This window comes from Eublepharis macularius, chromosome 2, assembly GCF_028583425.1.
Source record: "Eublepharis macularius isolate TG4126 chromosome 2, MPM_Emac_v1.0, whole genome shotgun sequence".
Classification (NCBI taxonomy): Eukaryota; Metazoa; Chordata; class Lepidosauria; order Squamata; family Eublepharidae; genus Eublepharis; species Eublepharis macularius.
The window spans coordinates 168,224,601-168,245,681 of NC_072791.1; the positions used below are offsets into that span (position 1 = coordinate 168,224,601).

General features: G+C 42.1%; 1 protein-coding gene across 1 annotated transcript in view; it reads left to right on the forward strand.

Moving 5' to 3' along the window:
* The first annotated feature begins 1,399 nt into the window (after nt 1–1,399).
* Nucleotides 1,400–21,081, forward strand: part of LOC129324534 (TGF-beta receptor type-2-like) — a 54,939-nt gene continuing 35,257 nt past the window's right edge. The window contains exon 1 of the mRNA XM_054971841.1: nt 1,400–1,464. Coding sequence (XP_054827816.1) covers nt 1,419–1,464 — 46 coding nt within the window. The 5' untranslated portion in view covers nt 1,400–1,418. The remainder of the gene's footprint in view (nt 1,465–21,081) is intronic.

Genomic DNA, 21,081 nt, shown 5'->3' on the forward strand with positions numbered 1-21,081 from the left:
ATCACACTGCCTATCCAGTGGACCATACATAACCTTTCCAATAAGTAGGACCCTAATTTCAACTAAGAGAATGGAAGGGCATTTCTCCTCACACAAGGAAGGGGGAGTGTTTCTGCTGATTCTCCTTTCCCACAGCAGCCACCATTCATTTTCATTCATTCATTCATTCATTCATTCATTCTCACTGAGACTTAAGGTGGATTACACAGTTAAGTTAATATGATCACCAGCTAGGATAGTCAATATACAATACAATACGGTATGCACTGCATAAATTTGAAAAGAAACAAACTTCAGGAATACCAAAGAATAAATTCAAACACAAGAATACAAAGACAAAATATTGTTGAAAATTAACATAAGTAATTTGAACATGACATATTAAACAACATGAAAACTACCCAGTAAGAGCATACCTACATCGACAGACTGTACGCAGTAGTATTAGTTTACGGAACCTGTCCCTTTCCCAAATCCTGTATCCAAACCATTTCCTTTCAACAGAGCCTTACTGACTGTGTAAAATGCCCTTCTGAATAATTCAGTTTTGTATAGTTTGCAGAAAATCAAGAGAGTGGGAGCTTTCCTGACCTCTTCAGGCAGGCCATTCCATAAGGTGGAGGCTACCACACAGAAGATATCACTTTTAATATCTGTAAGCAAAGAATGGATTTGGGGGAACACAGAGGGCTTAAATTTGAGAGGGAAGGCAACAAACACCTATTCTAAGAGAAACTCAGCAAACTGTTGTTTGGATACAACTCTAGTTTTAATGTAATTAAATGTTAAGCATTATCTATTTTTGTTTCATGGTAACTTAAAAAAAAATCCTAACACCAACAAATACACGTGATGACAATAATGACAGGACACGTGAAGCATAGAATGCACAGGTCCTTTCCTGAATTTCCATGATTAGGTGTTTTTCAACACTTACAATTTCAAGCATTTCTAAAGGAAAGTGATAGGAAAATAGGATGATAATTATTGCACTCTTTCATTCAGTATTGTATTATTCTGCTCTGAACAAAAGGGTTACTACATTTGATCTAGAAGGCTTGATAAAAAGGAGAGAGTGGGGGATTTAGAATCTCCTCTAGTAGTTTTGGGCAACATGGAGAGGAGTTGAAGGAACTTAGTGTCATTGTGGTATCAAGCCTGGCTCTTAGTGCCAACATTCTCTTCCTTGTCCTCCCCCTCCCATATTTGTGTGTGTTCAGAGAGTCAGGCTTAGTTTGCTCATAAACTTCAGTTCCTGGGCGGACCCCACACACACACACACAGCTGGATTTGAAACAGCTGGATCTGCCTCCCCTGCAATTTTAGCCAGGAGCCCCACAAGCACCGGACTGGCTGGCGGAGGATGAACCGATCAGAACTGTGAAACTGGGGATTCGGTTACTGGCAGGATCCAGAAAATGGGTTTCTGGAGGAGCCTCCCTCTCGTCCTGCTGCTGCTGTTCTGTGAGTAAAAGAAAAGGCTCCTGCTTGGGCTGTGTAAAGTAAGGAGCCGCGGATTTTCCCTCTCCTAGCTTTGTTCTCCTGTCTGGTGACTAGCTGAAGATAGGAAGTAGTTGAGGATTTGGTATAAAACTCCAACCGTCAGGCTTGCTTGAAAATCCATTCTGTGATTCTTTCTAACAAACAGTAGCTGTTTATGGTCAGGAGGAGCCTGCATTCTCTCAGGGCTGTATCTGTACAGTAATTAATGAATGCAGAGGTCAGTGTTTCATGAGGTAACCTATTTTTATTTCATTTTTTAAAATTATAGTTCAGCATATTAAAATCAGTTGAAAAGCATGGGTGAAATATGTGGTTTTAGCTGTGCTTGGATACTGAAACAGCTGCAGTGCTCTCTCTCTCTCTCTCTCACACACACACACACACACACACACAGAGAGAGAGAGAGAGAGAGAGAGAGAGAGAGAGAGAGAGAGAGCAGAAATAATGAAAATTCTGAGGTAAGGAGGAAAAGAAAGACCTCTGCAGCTGCATCTATCTGGAAAGACAGTCCAGCACTCATGCAAAAGAAATCTTTGTTATACACACACTGTTTATATTTCTATACTGGTCCATTAAAACTGAAGATATTATCCCATGCCTGAGTTTGAAAGTGTGTTTCAGCATATGATGTAAATGTTCTTGTTTAAATCTTCTTCCTCACTTTATCATGGGAAAGTATTCACAGATAGATACTATGTAGTCATAATTAGTATATCCATTTCTCTGATATATGTAGTATACAGCATGGAACATCTCTGTAGATAAATGTCTTTATATGGAATTTGTTTATTTTATGGATATATACCATTTCCACTAAAACTGGATTCTGCACAATTCAATGGAACTTCCAGACAGAGGATTCTATGGGAGTCAGTGCATCCGGCACCTGTTAGCCAATCAGGAATAACTCTGCCAGCCAACAGACCAAGGGTCAACATGGGTGGTATCATCCAAATACCATGTTTTGGCAGAATTGTTGCACTAAGTCCTGAACCACCCCACAGCTTTTCCCGTGGCACTGTTGCTCACAGTTCTGCTTTATTACTAAATTGCACTACCAAAAAGATCTCTGTAAGTAACTACACATATGGACATATTGTTATGTGCATGCCTCTTCCACATGTGGTGAGAACTTCCGGGAGCTGCACTGGAGCAAGTACTGTGAAGTTACACTCTTCTAAGCCCATTGAAGCCAATGGATTTATAAGGGTGTCCCTCTGCTTAGGATTGTACTGCTCAATGAAAACTTCAAGTGTCACCCTAATATTTGCTTTATTTACAAGGAGATCATGTGGTGGCAACTAGTCAAACCTGCAAGGCAAGAAATGCTGTACCCCACATTGGATCCCCAGAAAGAGAAAGACCCAGTATTACAACATGCTTCGGTGTTGGCTGACTCACATTTTTATCTACCTTCAAACTTGTATCTGAGACATCTTACATGGGGATGCTCAAGTGACTTACTTTCTGTGTGGTCATATATTCAAGTGTACTCTGCCTCCCTAGCAGTGCATGTGTATCTACAATGGGGAAAAAGTGTAAGATCTTTCAATTGATCCTACAAGATGTCTTGTGTAGAGACTCTAAGGGAGCTTGAGTTACAAAAGCTCCTGGGAAAATTGTTTATCTTTAAGGTGTTACTGGAATTGAATTTTACCTTTCAAAACTATGTTTCTGAACATCATCTGCCAAGCAGTTGAGTTCTATACCTGTAAGTGAATTGCCCATTCAAGAAGGCCACGGTACATCCATTAAAGAACATTAACGTTATTTTCTGCCAGTTCCCTTTCTGCATCTTCCACTTGGAGTCACTTTATATAAAATCATAAACCTATTTATCACAATAACCAGCAAGCAAACTCATAATGGTTGTTGTGGGTTTTCCGGGCTGTATTGCCGTGGTCTTGGCATTGTAGTTCCTGACGTTTCGGCAGCAGCTGTGGCTGGCATCTTCAGAGGTGTAGCACCGAAAGACAGAGATCTCTCAGTGTCTTTCATCATCCTTTTCCACACTGTGACACTGAGAGATCTCTGTCTTTCGGTGCTACACCTCTGAAGATGCCAGCCACAGCTGCTGGCGAAACGTCAGGAACTACAATGCCAAGACCACGGCAATACAGCCCGGAAAACCCACAACAACCATCGTTCTCTGGCCGTGAAAGCCTTCGACAATACATCAAACTCATAATGCTATGAAGTTGCTTTACACGAAGTCAAACCATTTATCTAAAGAAATGTAGGTATAGAAGATTCCTCTATTAAAGCAAGAATTGCAAGAAATTAACAGAAGAAAGTATTTCCATTGAGTTTTGCACAGCATTTATCTGTATGGGTTGAACTACAGACTCCTAGACAGCAGAGTTCAACAGCACACTTTTCTTGGCTGAGGCAACTAGAGAGCCATCTTAGACAGCAATGTAGTTTTTGCTGCAGAAGAACTTTCAACTGTACTCATGTGGTTAATGGGAATTGGCTGTTGTACTGACAAAATATACAATTTAAAGAACATTTCCTTATATTTTACAGCAGTAATTTGTGTGCGTGCCCTAAAATTGAAGGACCTTAGTTAATTCCAGGCTTACAGTGTCCCTGTTGCCAGCACGAGATTTCCCACTACCAGTGGGTTCTTCCTGAGACCACTCAGTTGGCCAGCGGGAGGGAAATGGGGGAGGGGCAATGGGTTGCATCCTGACATGCTGATGTCTCTTCTCATGCCCCCAGAAGTAACATCAGCACATCAGCAACAACATCATTACTTAGCTGGTGAGGGCCCCCTCCACAAAGTAAGTCTGTTGCCAGTTGCCAGCCTTGTGCTGGCAACTGTAGTAGGTCTAGAACAGGGCTAACTGACAGCTGTACAAGATTTTTTTAGTTGCTCTTCATATTAAAGTTGCTTAAAACCATTCTGTATTCTGGTAGCCTTTTTCTGTGGACCCAGAAATAGGCCCACTGAGAGAGGGGGACTAGGGGGACAAAATTCCCGGGGCTCGATCACTATTACAAATGCTATCAATTGGGGTATCTGAGCCCAAAGTATCTGGGATGGGGGAGACCCAGGTTCTAATCCCTGCTCTGCCATGGAAGGTCACTGGGTGATAGGCCTCTCAGCCTAACCTACCTCACAAGGTTGTTGCGAGGATAAAACGAAGGAGAGGATAATGATGTAAATCGCTTTGAGCCCCCATTGGGTAGAAAGGTGATGTATAAATGAAGCAAATAAATAAATAATTTATGCAGAACTTTTCAATGTTTTACAATCTTTATCTTGTTCATATTCACAAGAGCCCAGTGTGGACTGTGGAGAGCCACATTCACAATTCCTATCGACCAAAAGTGCCACATGACTATTGTATGTCTTGCACATCACCCTGACCACACAGAAACAATAATATTTAATATAGTCCTTTTAATTACCAGCGTATCTCTAATCCACTATTGGGAGTTTTGTTTTACGGGCTAGTATTCAATAGTGGTATGCCTTATCCCACCCAGCCTCAAACACAGCTTCTGCATCTGCAAAACTTTGATGTAATTGTCTTGGGCAAGTTGGGCCCCTAGTAATGATAAAATTATTCCAATTTCTAAAGAAATTGCCCACTTTCCTGGGACATGGGGTGCGTGCCCCATGGGGAACACTGCTTAAAAAAAGAGCCACTGACTATCATTGCAGTAACCTGTGCAATAGGTAATTATGATTTCCAATTTGCAGATGGAAAAATAATATTTTCTCAAGGTCACCCAGTGAATCTGCGGCCAAACAGAAATTTGAATTCAGGTCTTTGAACTCCCCAATCTAACACGCTCAAAAACACACAATAATTTTTCCATCTCTGAAATGTTATGAATTTAGAACATTCCATGATATAGTAAGAGGAGATATAACCATAATCAATTTAGTTTTCTTCATACCATGGAGCTATATAATGAAGCTGTCACACTAACTAGTCCAATGAATCTTCAATACTTTAATTTCTCTTATGCCTTTCATTTGTGAACAGGCATCTTTCCAGAATTTCTGGAAAGCACTGCAGGATATTCTCACCAGATGTACAGGAAGATATCTTTTGGGGTTGCTATTCCTCCAGCACACATTCAATTTAAAAAAAATCTCTCTTGATATAGTTCTCAGAATGAGACTCTAGACCTTGGAAAAGAAAGGTAAAGATGACTTAAGGAAGAACTGAGGATGCCTGCAGAGAGAGAGATTTGACAATATTAGATGCACTGAAACAATGTGCTTGCTATGCACAATTTTATGAGAACAGTATTTATCCCTATGATAACTTCTGCGTGCCTTGTAGGATTAAGGGAGACACTATAGCAAGTGTAGTGCAGAAACGGCTACATTAATGTCATCAACCCAAATGCTGTACTAGATGGTAACTCTTGTATAAAATACTTTCCACTTCTTATGTTCTAGAATATTATTGTACTACTATGCTACTACATTGAGGGAAGTGGCATCCAAATGCCACCCAAGGTTTTCCTAATACTTTGGAGATCAAAACTAGGGCTTTTTATCTGGAAGACCTGATTTCTTGGTTTCTATTGAAAGTTAGCTGTTCACTTACCTTTGTAATATGCCTAGACAGGCTGCAAGCCCTTGTTTGCTTTTCCTTCCTCAGGCCTGATCTCTTCTCATTTTTCCCCATCAGCTGCCATCATTGGGTTTCAGTCTTTTTCTGCTGCACTATTGTAAATCCTTTTCTTTCCCATCCCCTTTCTGAACCAAAACTTTTATTTTTTTTAATAAAATTTTTATTGGATTAGAATCATTTAACTTCACATTACAATCAATTCCCCCATTTCCCAATTTATAACCCCCTCCCTTTCCCCCCCTTTTTGTAGACTTCCAACAGTTTTCCAACCCTTTGTCCCTTTTCCCTTACTCATTTTAAATTCATCTATCTAACAAACATATACTTTCCCTTTATTCTAAGCAATAATTCTTTAACTATTTTTAATACTCTGTACCCTATCTTTAAGTCCCTTCTTCCATGTTAGACAATTTGTCCCATTTTTTCATAATTTCAAATATTTCTGTAAACCATAAATCATATAAACCATACATTCATATAAGTCAACCAATTTAACTTATACTCTATATGTTACTTTTTCTGCATATCTTATCTTCATTCTGCTTTAGTTATATTTAATTATATTATTATTTTTATTCTACTTTGATTATACATCTATATAACTATCATCAAAAGTTATCAATCAATTTGACCCATATATATCTTCAGGTAGACTTATTCAATTTAGTACATTATACAATTTTTACCCAAAATAGTATTAGTTAGTCAGTCCTTATAGTTAATTATTTTCTATCAATATTCTATGTATTATTCTATATATAACAATCTAACAAGGTAGCTGCTTAGAAATTCTCATTTGCCTCTCCACCCCCCAGTAAAGTCACCCCCCTCTGCATTTTATTATGTTTCAATAGTTCTCAAACTGCCACAGTTCTCCTCCCACCTCCCATTTCTTCACCAAATATTGTTTCAGCTTCTCCCAGTCTGTGTTGAACTGCCCTGGGTCAAGGTTTCTCAATTTTCTTGTCATTTTATCCATTTCCGCCATATACAGCAATTTGTAAATCCACACGTCCACCACATATGATACAGGGAACCCTCATGTTTTTTACATTTCCAGCATTTGTTAGAAGTGTTCAAATTCCCTAGCGCAATCTTCTTTGGTGTCATGTACCAACGATAAATCATTTTGTAAATGTTCTCTTTAATATTAGTACACGTCGTAGTTAAGATGAACGTGTTACCAAGAGTAATGTTTTTGCTACAGACAATGCCAATTATTCGAGACTCTAAGCAGTTTGAAAAATGGCAGAGGAAAATATCAGATTTTGTTTGGGCAGGCAAGAAGCCTCGAGTGAAAATGAAAGTCTTACAAGATGCAAAAGAAAGAGGCGGAATGCAACTGCCCAATCTAAGACTTTACTATGATGCAATCTGCCTAGTGTGGTTGAAAGACTGGATGATGCTGAAGAATAAGAAATTATTGGCCCTAGAGGGATATAAAAAAATATTTGGATGGCATGCATACCTATGGTATGATAAAGTAAAAGTGAACTCTATGTTCTTACATCATTACATACGGAGAAGCCTATATGCAACTTGGAAGAAGTACAGAGATTATTTACAAGAAGGAACCCCCCTATGGGTGGTTCCATATGAGGTAATAGATCCGAGAGCTGTCGATACTGAGCAACAGTGTTTAACGTATAAGGAGATAACCCGAATAGAATCTTCTAAACTTAAAATAAAGACACAGGACGAGTTATCACTAAATTATGATTGGTTTCAGTACAGACAGATCAGAGATCTCTATAATTCGGACTGTGCAAAGGGAGGCATTAGAACAGAAAACTCGGAACTAGAGCAGACACTTTTAAAAGAGGACAAGAAGGAAATTTCCAGGGTATACCAAGTACTGCTGAAATGGTATACTGAAGATGAAATAGTTAAAGTACAAATGGTGAAGTGGGCCATAAATTTCAACAAAGAAATAACAATGGAGGCATGGGAATACTTGTGGAAGAATACAATGAAGACTACAACCTGAACCAAAACTTTTAAATGAATAAGAATGAGGTTTAAAAAACTAAGCAACAACTATTTCCAGCTTTTTATGCCACCATTTTTAAGATGAAGGGAAATAAACAGGAGAACATTGAATTATGCTTCCTGCAAAGGTGAAAATTGATGATCTATAAAACACAATTTATCGTTACCTAAGAGCAGATCCCACTGGGATCAACAATACTCTTGAGCATTATATAGACCTTCTCATAATGATCTTCAGAGCTATCAAAACTATTTTATAATTATACCTTACATGCATTTTTCTTGCATTGTTATGCTGGCAAAACACAAAAGAGATCTCAGGTGGAATGAAAGTTTCAGTCATTTTCTATAACATGCTACAATAAGAGCCACAAAATGTGCATTTAAAATTTGTATTGTTATTAAATATTGAGCTTAGTGCTCAAGTGATAGCTGCCAGGCAGTGACTTCAGCTCATAGTAGTCCTTTATTGGCAACAAAAGAACAACGTGGCTCCTGAGGGAGCCAAATATATATACCTCCAACTCCACCCCATTTCAGTAACTCCCCAATAAGAACACAGGCACTAGGATCCTTCATTTACATGCACTAAACAAAAGGTAACATGTTTACACGATCGCAATTGGCTTCTATCCAGGGAAAACGAGTGGTTGCTGATAACCCTAATTCCCAATAGGATTGGCTACCTGAGGAGCCCTGTTTTCCTCGAAGCTAGCCCAATATATAACAATTGTAATATAATTTTTCAGAACTAAATAACAGTATTGTGTGCCAACTTTGCATTTGTCAAATTTGGCTGAGTAAAATATTCCAGATGACAATAAGAGCTCTTCACTTTTATAGGATTCATAAACAAGCTTCCATAGAAACAGCTCTTCCATCTTCCAGAAGCAGCATTTAGGGGAGGCAATTTGGGCTGTAGCAGAAGGGAGAGTCATCATGGCTCTGTGAATGGAAGGATTTCCATCGACAGAAAAATTAGGTGGCATCCAAGCCATAGGTCCTCTTTTGTGTAAAACTACTAAATGTCTTTGTTGGTTTAATCTAGCAATTAGAACCACAGCAAGTGAACCTGATGGTGTGCCTCTGAAATAAGTGTTAATATGTCTTTTAAACTTAGATCCTTTACAATACTGAAGAACAATGTAACCTTTTATTTTGGAAGCTATTTTGTTCTGTTTACTGAATTCCTTCAAAAATTTAATAGTTGAAATTAGGGACACTTGTACACACATGGATCACTTGGCAAGTTCCCTTCTCCAGCATTATGCATTACTGAAGGCATTTTACCTAAGGTTGCCAGTCTCCAGATAGGACCTGGAGATCTTCCAGAATGACAATTTTTCTCCAGACTACAGAGATCAGTTCCTCTGGAGAAAATGGCTGCTTTGGAAGGTGAATTCTATGGCATCTTTGCTGAGGTACCTCCGCTTCCCTCCTCAAACCCTGCCCTTCCCAGGCTCCACCCCCAAATCACCAGGAATTTCCCAACCCAGAGTTAGCAGTCCTAACTTTATCACTGTTTGTTGTTGCACAAGTTTATCCATTGATTTAAAAGCCAAGAGAGTGATGCTTTTGTTTAAAGATAAACTGGGAAAACAGAATTGTCTTTCAATGTGTCATCAACAGTCTAAAATATTATTTAGCCACTGTGTGGTATATGAAATAGCAGGTTGTGCACTGTATGGTGCCTCCGTGCACTACACTGATGCCTCAATAAAGTTGGTTAGTCTTAAAGGTGCTACTGGACTTTTTACTATTTTGCAGCTACAGACTAGAGATGGGCACAAACCTGAATACGAACCAAAAAAACCCACGAACCAGCCTGGTTCGCGGTTCGCGAACCAGTGGTTCGTGGAAGCTTGTTTCCACGAACTTCCATGAACTGGTCTACTGGTTCGTTTTAAAACAGCAATGCCCCTTTCCCTGCCGCTGCAAAGAAATGGCAGGGTTTAAATGGCCATTTCCCTGCTGCTGGGAACAGCCATTTAAACAGCCTCTGTTTAAATGATCAGATGCTTGTCAGGAATCTCCCAGACAAGCAGCTGATCCAGAGATTTAAATGCCCCTTTCCCTGCCACCGCTAAGCAGCTGGAAAGGGGCATTTAAACCCAATGAATCACGAACCAGTAACTGGTTCATGAACTTGCCCCAGTTTGTGGGAGTTTTTGGTTCCTGGTTTGTGAAAATGCCATGAACCACAAACCACATGGTTCATTTTTTTTGCGGTTTGTACCCATGTCTACTACAGATTAATACAACTGACTCCTCTGGATCAGTGCACTACAGACATCCCCCCACCCACTCAGTCAGATACTTAACTTCTAGAGACCCTGCAGATGTAGCCAAAGTGGTTGGGATGCAAATCAGCACTCTCTGGTTCAAATCCTACTACTGCCATGAGCTCAATAGATTGCCTTGGATAAGCCACTCCTTTCAGCCCTAGCTGTATTGTGGAGATAATGATAGCACTGACCTTGTTCATTGCTCTGAATGGGACATTAATCTGTCTAGAAGAATAGTATATAAGCAGAGAATAACAACTTTAGAAAAACACACCATTTTTACAAGCCATCTCCGAAAGGCAAAACAGTACAGACAAAATAAATGTAGTAAATAATCACAGCCAGATATTAGGCACTATCCCCAGTAAACAGTAACATTTGACTCATAATAAGGAACATTTTACATCCAGTAATAGGTTGAAGGTGTTTTTCATTTGAGATTGTGGCAACAGCCGTAATCCCTGCACACATACCTCATCACTGCTGCTGCTGCCTCCATATAGGAGCCAGAGCAGACAATCCTCCTTAGCTCTGTGTCTTAAAAAACAACAGAGCAAGCCATGCACGCCCTATAAGTCTTCTCAGATTCCTATAAATTACAGCCACTTGCATGAGTTTGGCCACCATGTTGGTTGCTGTGGCAACAGGCAACCAAAATGGTGACCAACCTCTTGTATTAATCTTGTGAGAGTCTGGGAACTGACATACATTGTCAGTACTGCACTGCTTCTAAAAAAACGGGGTGGGGGGAGGTTGTAGAGTTATGGAGGATCATCTCCTCTAGCCCCTAAGCAGAGGTGGAAGAGGATAGCTGGCTGGAAGTAGGCAGTATGGCAGGCTGCTAGAGATCCCAGCTCTTCTGGAGGGATGGAGGTACCCCACTCCTACATTCCATCCCTCACCACTGCTCACCCATTCTCACCTTCCACACACACCCCGTTACCACTCACCTGGCCAGCAGGAGGCAAAGTCGAGGAAACAGGTCTCCTAGGCATGCTCTTGGGGTGGTGTGATGTCATCACACCACCTCAGAAGCACTCCTGCACTTCACACTGGGCCAAATCGGCCCGCTGTGAAGTGTGGGAGCACTCTCAGGCCCTGTGTAATGGCGGCACTTCTTGGAAGTGATGTCATCAAGCCACCCCAGAAGCTCATGCACGAAGGCAAAGAACAAGGTGGGTGCCGGGTCCCCCCTCACCTCTTACAAGGAGGGTAAGGGGACCTGGCAACCGTAGAGGCTGATCCTCCCCAAAATCTGCTTCACCAGTCCCCTCATTATAGAGCTAGCCCCATTTTTAACTTCTGTAATAGTAATATTATAAGTTCAGAAAGTTCTATCCTAGTGCCAGCAGAACAACAGAACAGCAAAGAGTTGCTGATAACCACGTCTCTAGGTAAGCCTTGATGATTATTTATATCCCAGTACTTTTGTGTTTGTGACTTTTGAGCAAGCGGAGTCTCAGTATTAATAGTTCAGTGTTCATCTCAAAATGTAACTCTGTAGATCTCTGAACTTATAAAACTCATTAGCTGACTATTCAGTTTGGAATTACTAAGATAATACAACATTTGTTTTCTCAAGAGTCATGACCCTTGATAAAGAATCCTACAGACTCAGAATAATCGGATGTATAAACAAACACTGAGGCAGTCATCTACAGGCTTGGTTAATGTCAGCTGTCCCAGAAACCTCTGTTTCTTGTTTTGCTGACCCCTATATTTTAACAGAGTAAATAATGTTAAACATGGCCCTTCTTTCTAATAATGATGAGTAGGTTCAGTGCACATTAAATTCTAAGTTATTTTACATTTAAGATAAACCTCCCATTTGCTCAGGATTCAAAAGCCAATTGAGGTTCCACAAAATGTAATTAAGTCTGTAGTTAACAGGCAGGCATTTCAAGTTACATATAGTTAACAGTAATGGGAAGATCAAATAAAACATATTGGGCTGGATCAGGTACAATGTCAAACTAACCATGGTTTGGAATTACATGAACAAGTCTTGAGTTCCAGTTGTCCAAACAGGATTGCAGACTATCGTTAAAATGTGATTAGCAATCCTTGGGCTGAATCGAGGATTCAGCCAGCTTTCTCACTCAGTCTCACCTAATTCCCCTTCTAATTACAGCCCCTGTCCTACATGACATTTGTACATGCTGGTCTCATAATGTCCAACATAGCCTTTTTGATGGTCAAATGAGACATACACCCCCTCCATTTTTCACTAATGGAAAAGTTTGTTGGAGCCAACTCCTAGTTTGAAATGGTAGCACATGGAATGGTTCAGGTGAATGGTACACTATGGTTTCTCTGAATCGTAACTTAATTAATTTACTCTGAGTACAGCAAAGGAGGGTTTGTTCATGGAGTAACATCATGGTTTAGTGTTCTGTCTAAACCAACAGACTGATTCCGATCAGCAGATACAGACATGCTGATTGGAAAGCACATTTCAACAGGAAGTGAACCAAGACAAGTGAGATAAAATAAATCTATATGTTTGAATCAAGTGACCAAAAACAAAAACACTTGAAAATATGGATACCACTAGAAGCAAAGTCCTGTTTCTGATGACTGCTTTCAAATGTTTGGATTTATTTTAAATTTCAAACCTAGATTTGTACTCAGTAACCTTTTGCTGTAATTTGGGGGGGATTATTTAATACTTACTGGGTTGGATCCAGTGTACTGTTTCTGCAATTGCAAGGTCTTCTGTCCTCCTCATAGCTTAACTATCATGGCGCCTGCTCTCCAGCAGCGTGAAATCCCTGAAATCTTGTTCCTAGGTCAAGGATTTTGGTGGGCATTTCATGCTGCTATTGGAGGGACCACAAAAGTTGTGCTTTTATTAATAGAGCTCCTTACTTCCATGGAAATACTGCACTGGGTACCCACTTATTTGTAGAAAATAAAGTAAGTCAAAGATTTCATTGACAGGTCAAATAATTCTCAATTTAATTTTTAAAAATAATTCCATCACAACTCTACCAGAGCAATCCTAAGCAGGTCTACTCAGAATCCTACCCAGGTTTATTCAATGGGACCTCCTCCCCGTGTTCTTAAGATTGCATCTTTTACCCTAACTGCAATTCTAATTTAAGTCTTCACAGGTTATTAAATATTCCCATCATTTCTGACAAAAGAGGAAGGGAATTTATCAAAAGCATTAGTCCAAGTAATCCCTTTAAGCTGTATCATGAATTACATACAATACTGATCAAGCCACTATAGTGGATCCTTATTTGCGAGAGCTACTGTGGTACAGTGGTTAGAGTGGTAAACTAGGATCTGGGAGAACCATGGCCCAGGTTAGAGATGGGCACGAACCGCATTACGAACTTCAAAAACCCACGAAAATGGTGATCGCGCGATCGCGATCCGGCAGTTCATGATCGTCCACGGCCAACAAACCAGCGTTCGGAAGAGGCCTGGTTCGGTGCGTTCGGCCAAAGTTCGGGAAGCCAGACACTCAGGTACCAGCAATCAATTCCCCTGGCAACGGAGCCGGGGGAATGCCTGAACTCTGTCTGCGCGCCTTCTGTCGCCCTGGAAACCCAAATGGAAGCCCAGCTTACCTTGATCGGCAGGTCTTCCTTCCAACCACAGAGCTACAGAGTGGTTACAAGTTAGGAGAAGACACCCAGGGGAGGGAGGGGGAAGGGGGTGTCCTGTAGCCATGGGCACGCCAATCTCATCCCTGCAAACCCTGATAGGCAGCTCTGATGGCCAAACACAGACCTCCTGTGTTGCTCAATGGGACCAGTGCTTATAAATAGCTGTGGACTCCCAGGCTGGGTTTCACTTTCAGCGAGCAGTGGAGTGGGACAGAGCTGTTGCTTGCCACTTGCTAGCCTTTGGAGAGAGAGACAGAGTATAATTGAGCTTGGATTTTTGTGGGAGTTTCCTGGGGGCCTTGGATTGGAGAGGGTATAACTCCAAGATCCCTTTTGCAATCTTGTCCAAACTTGGGTGATGGCTGTAAGAAAGCCTGCAAAAGACTCCCTGGGAATATGGGCTTTCTAAGTGCCACGGGGGCCGTTCCACACCAAACAAACCACGAACTGGTTCGGCAACAGAAAATGTTCGTTGCGGTTCACCATCTCGGGATCATCGTCAGCACCGAACCGCGAACCACTGGTTTGTTAAATTTTTTTGGTTTGCGCCCATGTCTACTCACAGTATTGTTGTCAGGATAAAGCAGAGAAGAGGAGAATATGTAAGCTGGTTGGGTCCCCAGTGGGGAAAATAGTGGGGTATAAATGCTGTAAGTACATATCCCAGAGACATAAATGTGTATTAGGCATGAGAGATTATGCCAGTGGTGGGATTTGCATGAACTGAAATAACTAGATGTGGCAGCCAATAATTAGAATTACTTCAGACTAATTTACTTCAAATTGTCGAAGGCTTTCACGGCCGGAGAACGATGGTTGTTGGGGGTTTTCCGGGCTGTATTGCCGTGGTCTTGGCATTGTAGTTCCTGACGTTTCGCCAGCAGCTGTGGCTGGCATCTTCAGAGGTGTAGCACCAAAAGACAGAGATCTCTCAGTGTCCACACTGAGAGATCTCTGTCTTTTGGTGCTACACCTCTGAAGATGCCAGCCACAGCTGCTGGCGAAACGTCAGGAACTACAATGCCAAGACCACGGCAATACAGCCCGGAAAACCCCCAACAACCATTACTTCAAATTATTTAATTAAAATACTTCAAATTAATTAAATTTCCCTTTCTAGGCAAAGTGATTGAGAAAACAGTAGCAGACCAACTCCAGGTCTGCCAGCTTGGTGTAGTGGTTAAGAGTGGCAGGACTCTAATCTGGAGAACCGGGTTTGATTCCCCACTCCTCCACTTGAACCCAGCTGGATGCCCTTGGGTAAGTCAAAGCTCTGCCAAAGCTTCCTCAGCCCCACCCACCTCATAGGTTGATTGTTGTGGGGATAATAATAACATACTTTGTAAAAAGCTCTGAGTGGATGTTAAGTTGTCCTGAAGTTGTTGTTGTTGCATAGCTCTTTTGCTCTGGACCTTTTTCAGTCTGGTTTTAGGCCAGCCTGTGGGATGGACACAGTTCTGGTGGCTTTAGTTGATGACCTCTGCCTGAATGTAGACAAAAGCCATGTGTTGGTCCTCCTGGAATTATCTGTAGCCTTTGATATAGTAAATCCATGTTTCCCTACCTGTTTTCTGTGGAGAAACACCTAAATTAATTTTTCAAATCCCAAGGAATCCCTACCTATGAAAATGTTTACAGGCCAAAAAAAGTTGGTGGCAGATAGCACAATTCAATTACTACTAGGTGGAGCATCCATATGACTCCCATTCTGCAGTCACTCCATTGGCTACTCATAGGGTTGCCAGGCCCCTTCAAGCTCCCAGTGGGGGATCGGGGCCTGGCTCTTACCTCTGTCCTGCTGGGGGGTGCACGTGCGCACGCGCTCCCGCAAAGTGCGATGACATCACTTCCGGGAAGTGACATCATCACAATGTGCGTTCCCCCCCCAGCACGTCCACGCTCCGCAGAGGCTCACATTGGGGGCTGCTGTGGAGTGCAGGAACGGGCCCAATCTGTGCCAAAATGGGCCCGATCCACGGCCGTTTTGGTGTGGATCAGGCCTGTTTTGGGGGGCTGCAGAGCGCAGGAGCACTCCCGCACTCCACAGTGGCTCAAAATGGGCCCAATCCAGGCCAAAACAGGGCCGTTTTTGAGGCACTGTGGAGCACAGGAGCGCTCCTGTGCTCTGCAGCGCCTCAAAATGGGCCCGATTCGTGGGAGTGCGCAGCTCCACAGGGGAGCGCGCACAGAGCAAGCAGCTCCACAGGGGAGTGCGCATGAAGGGGTGTGGAGGGTGAGGACGGGGGATCCCCCACCCCCACCAGGGGTCTGTCACCCCTAGCTACTCATCAGTTACTGGGCTCAACTCCAGGTATTGGGTATCCCATACAAAGACCTTCATGACGTTGGTCCCCCATTTCTACAGGACTGCCTCTCTCCTTATAGACTTCCACAGTAGCTTTGCTCATCTGAACAGGACCTTCTGCAGGTGCCACCTTGCAAATGGGTAAAATCAACAACTGCCTGGATGTACACATTCTTTGTGGTGGCCCCCACTTTATGAAATGGCCTGCCTGATGATTTTAGAAGGGCCCCCATGGTCCTGGCTTTCAGTAAACTGTGCAAAACTGAATTATTCAGGAAGGCTTTTTTACACAGGTAAGAGGGCTGTACTATAAGGAGATGGTGTCGATAGATGCTGGCAAAGGGACAGGGTGGACTATACTACTGAGTATATAATTTCTGCATTGTTCAGTGTCACTTTAGATTGCTTCTATTCAAATTTCTGAAATCCAAACCCTGTTGCAGTGCTTTTTAATGTTTGATCGTATTGACCTACACTGTGTAATCCGTCCTGAGTCTCAGTGAGAAAGGCAGACTATAAATAACATAAATAATAATAACAACAACATTCAATTTATATATCACCCTTCAGGACAATTTAATGCCCACTCAGAGCAGTTTACAAAGTATGCCATTGTTATCCCCACAACAAAACACCCTGTGAGGTGGGTGGGGCTGAGAGAGCTAAATAGATAAAAAATAAATGATGTTTGAAATGCATCCTGCACTTCCCCCAATGCTTCTTGACCCTTGTTGCTCTTTTAGGGTTGCAAATCATAATGAAGCCCGTGTAGATAATAGATATATCCACCCTACGGCTCATTCAATTCGTTACTTCTTTCTTGCCTCACTTCTCCCATCTACTCTACTCATTTCCCTAAGACCCCCTCCTCCTCTTCCTATCCTCCCCTCAGTTTCTTGTTTCCTTGGAACAATCTGCTTAAGGGGAGGACCCCACCAAACATTAACTCTTCTTCTCACTTTTTGTTATTTATACCTCTTGGCAAGTAGGGGACTCATCATGGTAATAAAATAATAAAAACTCTGAAAAAATGCTTAGCTTAGTAAGCCGCAGGCCTCTGTTACTGAGTTATAGCAGTTTCTTTGCTCTGACATCTCTTTGTTGGCTCCTCAAAGTCCTTCTACCAGATGGTAAATAGAATTCCTGCCAGAAATGTTCAAGCACTCTGCAGGAACTTCATCTAAATCACCAACAACCCATTTGCACTTGAAATAGAACACAAGCCCTGTAGCTTGAATGTGCCACAGATAACATTTCTGCCATGTTTTGCTATGCCAAGGATAACACTAGATTTCTTTACACTGCCCTTTTGCGTCCCTTCACATCCGTTTAAATGAATCTACAACTCCTACAGGGAAAGGAAAGTACATGCAATGTGAGTCTTCCAGACAGAACTAGCAAGAAAACAGAGATAGTTTGGATGCTGAATTCTGGGCCCAAATGCCAAATCCTCTGTTTTAGTTGCACGTGTGTGGAACCACAGAATAGACACAAGTCTGTAACCTGCCCATGCCCTCTTTAGAAGCACATTTGAGTCCCCTTCAGAAGCAGAACATGAGACAACAGAAAAATTCATAATCTAAAAGCATATTCTACAAGATCCACAGTGACAAAACAGCTAGCATCTGAGGAAGCAAGTTGTCACCATCAGTTCTTAAGGAGGTATCCTATTTCCAGGGCTGGTGCCAGAGTTTCTGGTGCCTGAGGCCGGGGGCAGCTTCAGGGATGTTGCCACCCCCGTGCACGTGATGAACACCCAGACTGCTCAGTTGCCTCGCACCGCCCTGGCCACCTGCCGTGCCTGGCCCGCAGCTGTGTGCTAGCGGTGGCAGCAGCATGGGGCAACTTGGGGCCAGACCAAACAAGACGAGGGTCACGCAAATTTTCTTGGGAAATGTAGGAGACACCTTCTCCTCTCTGCCGCTGCTCACTGTCCTCTCTGAATGTGTGTGTTTGTGTGTGTGGGGGGGGGGGTGGAGCCCCAAGCATTCCCCCCTATCTCCTGCTTGTCGCCTCACAAACTGGAAAGGAGCGGAGGAAAAGTGATACATTTCTTTTGGGGGACTGGGGGGGGATGGGATGGAATAATGACAGAAGAAAGCAAAGGGGAAGGGAAAGGAGAAAGCGGCAAGGGCCTAGAGAAACAGCTGCGCCTCAGGCTGTGTGCTTTGAATGAGCTACTGAAGACACAAATCCTTCTTCCAGGCACAAGCCCCCCTCCCCCCCCGATGCGAGGGCATCCTGGGAGAGAGCAGCAGCAGCCCACCCCAGAATGGTCTTTGGGTGCCCTTGCATCCAGCAGGCTTGTGCCTGGAAGAAGGATTTGCGTCTTCAGCAGCTCATTCAAAGCACACACCCTGAGGTGCAGCTGTTTCTCTAGGTCCTTCCCGTTTTCTCCTTTCCCTTCCCCCCTTTGCTTTCTTCTGTCATTATTCTGTCCCACCCCCCAAGGCCCCCCAAAGAAACATCACTTTTCCTCCGCTCCTTTCCAGTTTGTGAGGAGACGGGCAGGAGATGGGGGGAATGCTTGGCGTGCATCCTCCCAGCCCTCCCACTCAGTTGCTCCACGGTGTGCGCCCCTGCCCCGGCGCTCCCTCTGGCGCCTCTGCACTAGAGGCAATTGCCGGACTTGCCTCCATGGACATGCTGGTCCTGCTTATTTCTTACAAAATGGATGTCATTGCTTCTTTCTCCAGAAAGTGTTAAATTGCAGTCAAGGGTCTAGATTGTGTCTACATTAGAAATCATAGAATTCAGACTACTGAAGTGTTTTTTTTCAAAATCCAGAGTCACACTTTCCTTCAGTTTCTCGCGTTTCTGATTGTAGGTGCTAATGAGCACTCACCCTATAATTAACTTAAGAGCCTTCCATGGATAAAAGGATTTCCACTAAGACCTAACATTTCTTACCTCCTCTCTTGCTGAAGCCCAAAAGGCCCCCTAAAATGCTGTTCCATAAATTAATTATGGCATTATAAGATCAAATACTTTCTTTGGCTTGGATCCAGACTAGACATTTCCATGTGTTATTCCCATTTCCCTTCTCCCACTGCAGCCTGAAATGCCCCTGGGAAACTGTTCTTGGCAAAGAAGGTACACACCAGGAACAGGATTGCAGAGGGCATTTGGGACTGTTGTGGGCGAGGGTGGCAGAAAAAAAAGTGCTATGGGGTGCAGAAATCCTTTCATCTACAGAAACATTATTCTGAATCCAACCCTTTTGTTTGTACTAAATCTACTGCTATTAAATTTCATTGGTTGAAGTTCTACTTTTTAAGGGGACAAGGTGGGGGTTTCTGTCTGTTTACTCCATGCATAATCTTATGAAGTTTTATCATGTTCCCTCTCCTTTAGACTTTTTTTAAATTAAAAAGCTCCCAAAATGTTGGCCTTTTTTATACAGAAGTTACTCCAATCTCTTCATCATTTCTGGTCACCTTTTCTTGTACCTCCTTCAGCTTTACATCCTTTTTGAGATAGGGTGACCAGAACAGTTTGCAGTATTCAAGATGCATCCACACTATATATTTAGGAAAAAGGCCTTTGATTTTCAATCCCTTTCCTAATAATCCCTAAAAGTTCTGCAAGTGAGTACCTCTAAAAGCTGACATTTAGTCTACAGGGAGACTCAGAGGTAAACTACAAGCTCGGAGAGAGGAACTTTGCAATTGTTTTCTTGCAATCTCAACAGAAATATGAACTATCCGCTCTTCCCCTCCTCTGCCTCTCTGTGCTAAGCACAGGGTCTTATATTCCTCTCTTTGTTGAGATTGCAAGAAAACAATTTTAAATTTCCTCTCCCTCAGCAATCCTGCATGAAAAGCTCTTCCCCTCCCTACTTCTCAGCGCTAGGGACATAACACTGTTTTCAACTACAGTTCCCAGGTAACATTGCATCTCCAACAAGTTAAAAAATACATGTCTGGTGTCACTTGTATCTTAACTCTCAGACTGGGTTTATACCTCCAGGAGAATGAGGTGGTAGAATGTTGATGTGCTAGAATGGACACAGTTTTTTGCATAAAAATCTCTCTGGAAATTTAAATTAAAAAAAGAAAGCATAGGAGAGAGAAAGGTTCTACCACCTCTACCTCCTCTCTTGCTTGCTGTCTTAGAATTCTGTTTGTAGGGAACGTTCCAAAATATGGAATGTATAGTCTAAAGTGGTACAGTACAGCCCATTCTACCATTTCAGTGTTTGGCCCCTTCATTCCCAATTCACTCTCTTGCATGTATAACTTGTAATGTGACTGAGGAACTGAGTAGCTATCTGCCCCTAAATCAATCCATATTATCAGATGAACTAAACTAGATTCCACATTTATTTCCATATTTTGTGACTCAGAAATGTCTGTGATAGCTCGCTCAAGTACGACTTACATAGAACAACTTGAAGGTCAATGTATTTTTTTTTAAATCCAAAGTATTTGAAATAAAGAGGGATGAGTTACAGTAAAAGGGGTTAAATGGAAGAGGGCAGTTTAAATGTTATATATTTTTGAAACTTGCCGTGCAACAATCTGTCTGGAACAGCTGGGGGTTTATATAAATTGTTTTCATTTTAACATTGGCCAGAAAAATATATGGATATTGTATATCTTGCAATATTTTCTAGGCTTTAGTTTATGTTAGTGGGATTTTTCTGTTATTAGTGTCCATGCAGTTTAGAAGAAAACATGTATGAATTTCTCCTTAACTCCATGAGTTCAGAATATGATTCTGTCCCCTCAAATTCAATTCCTGAAGGCTTTTCTTTGTTCTCCAACTGATTATAATTTACAAAG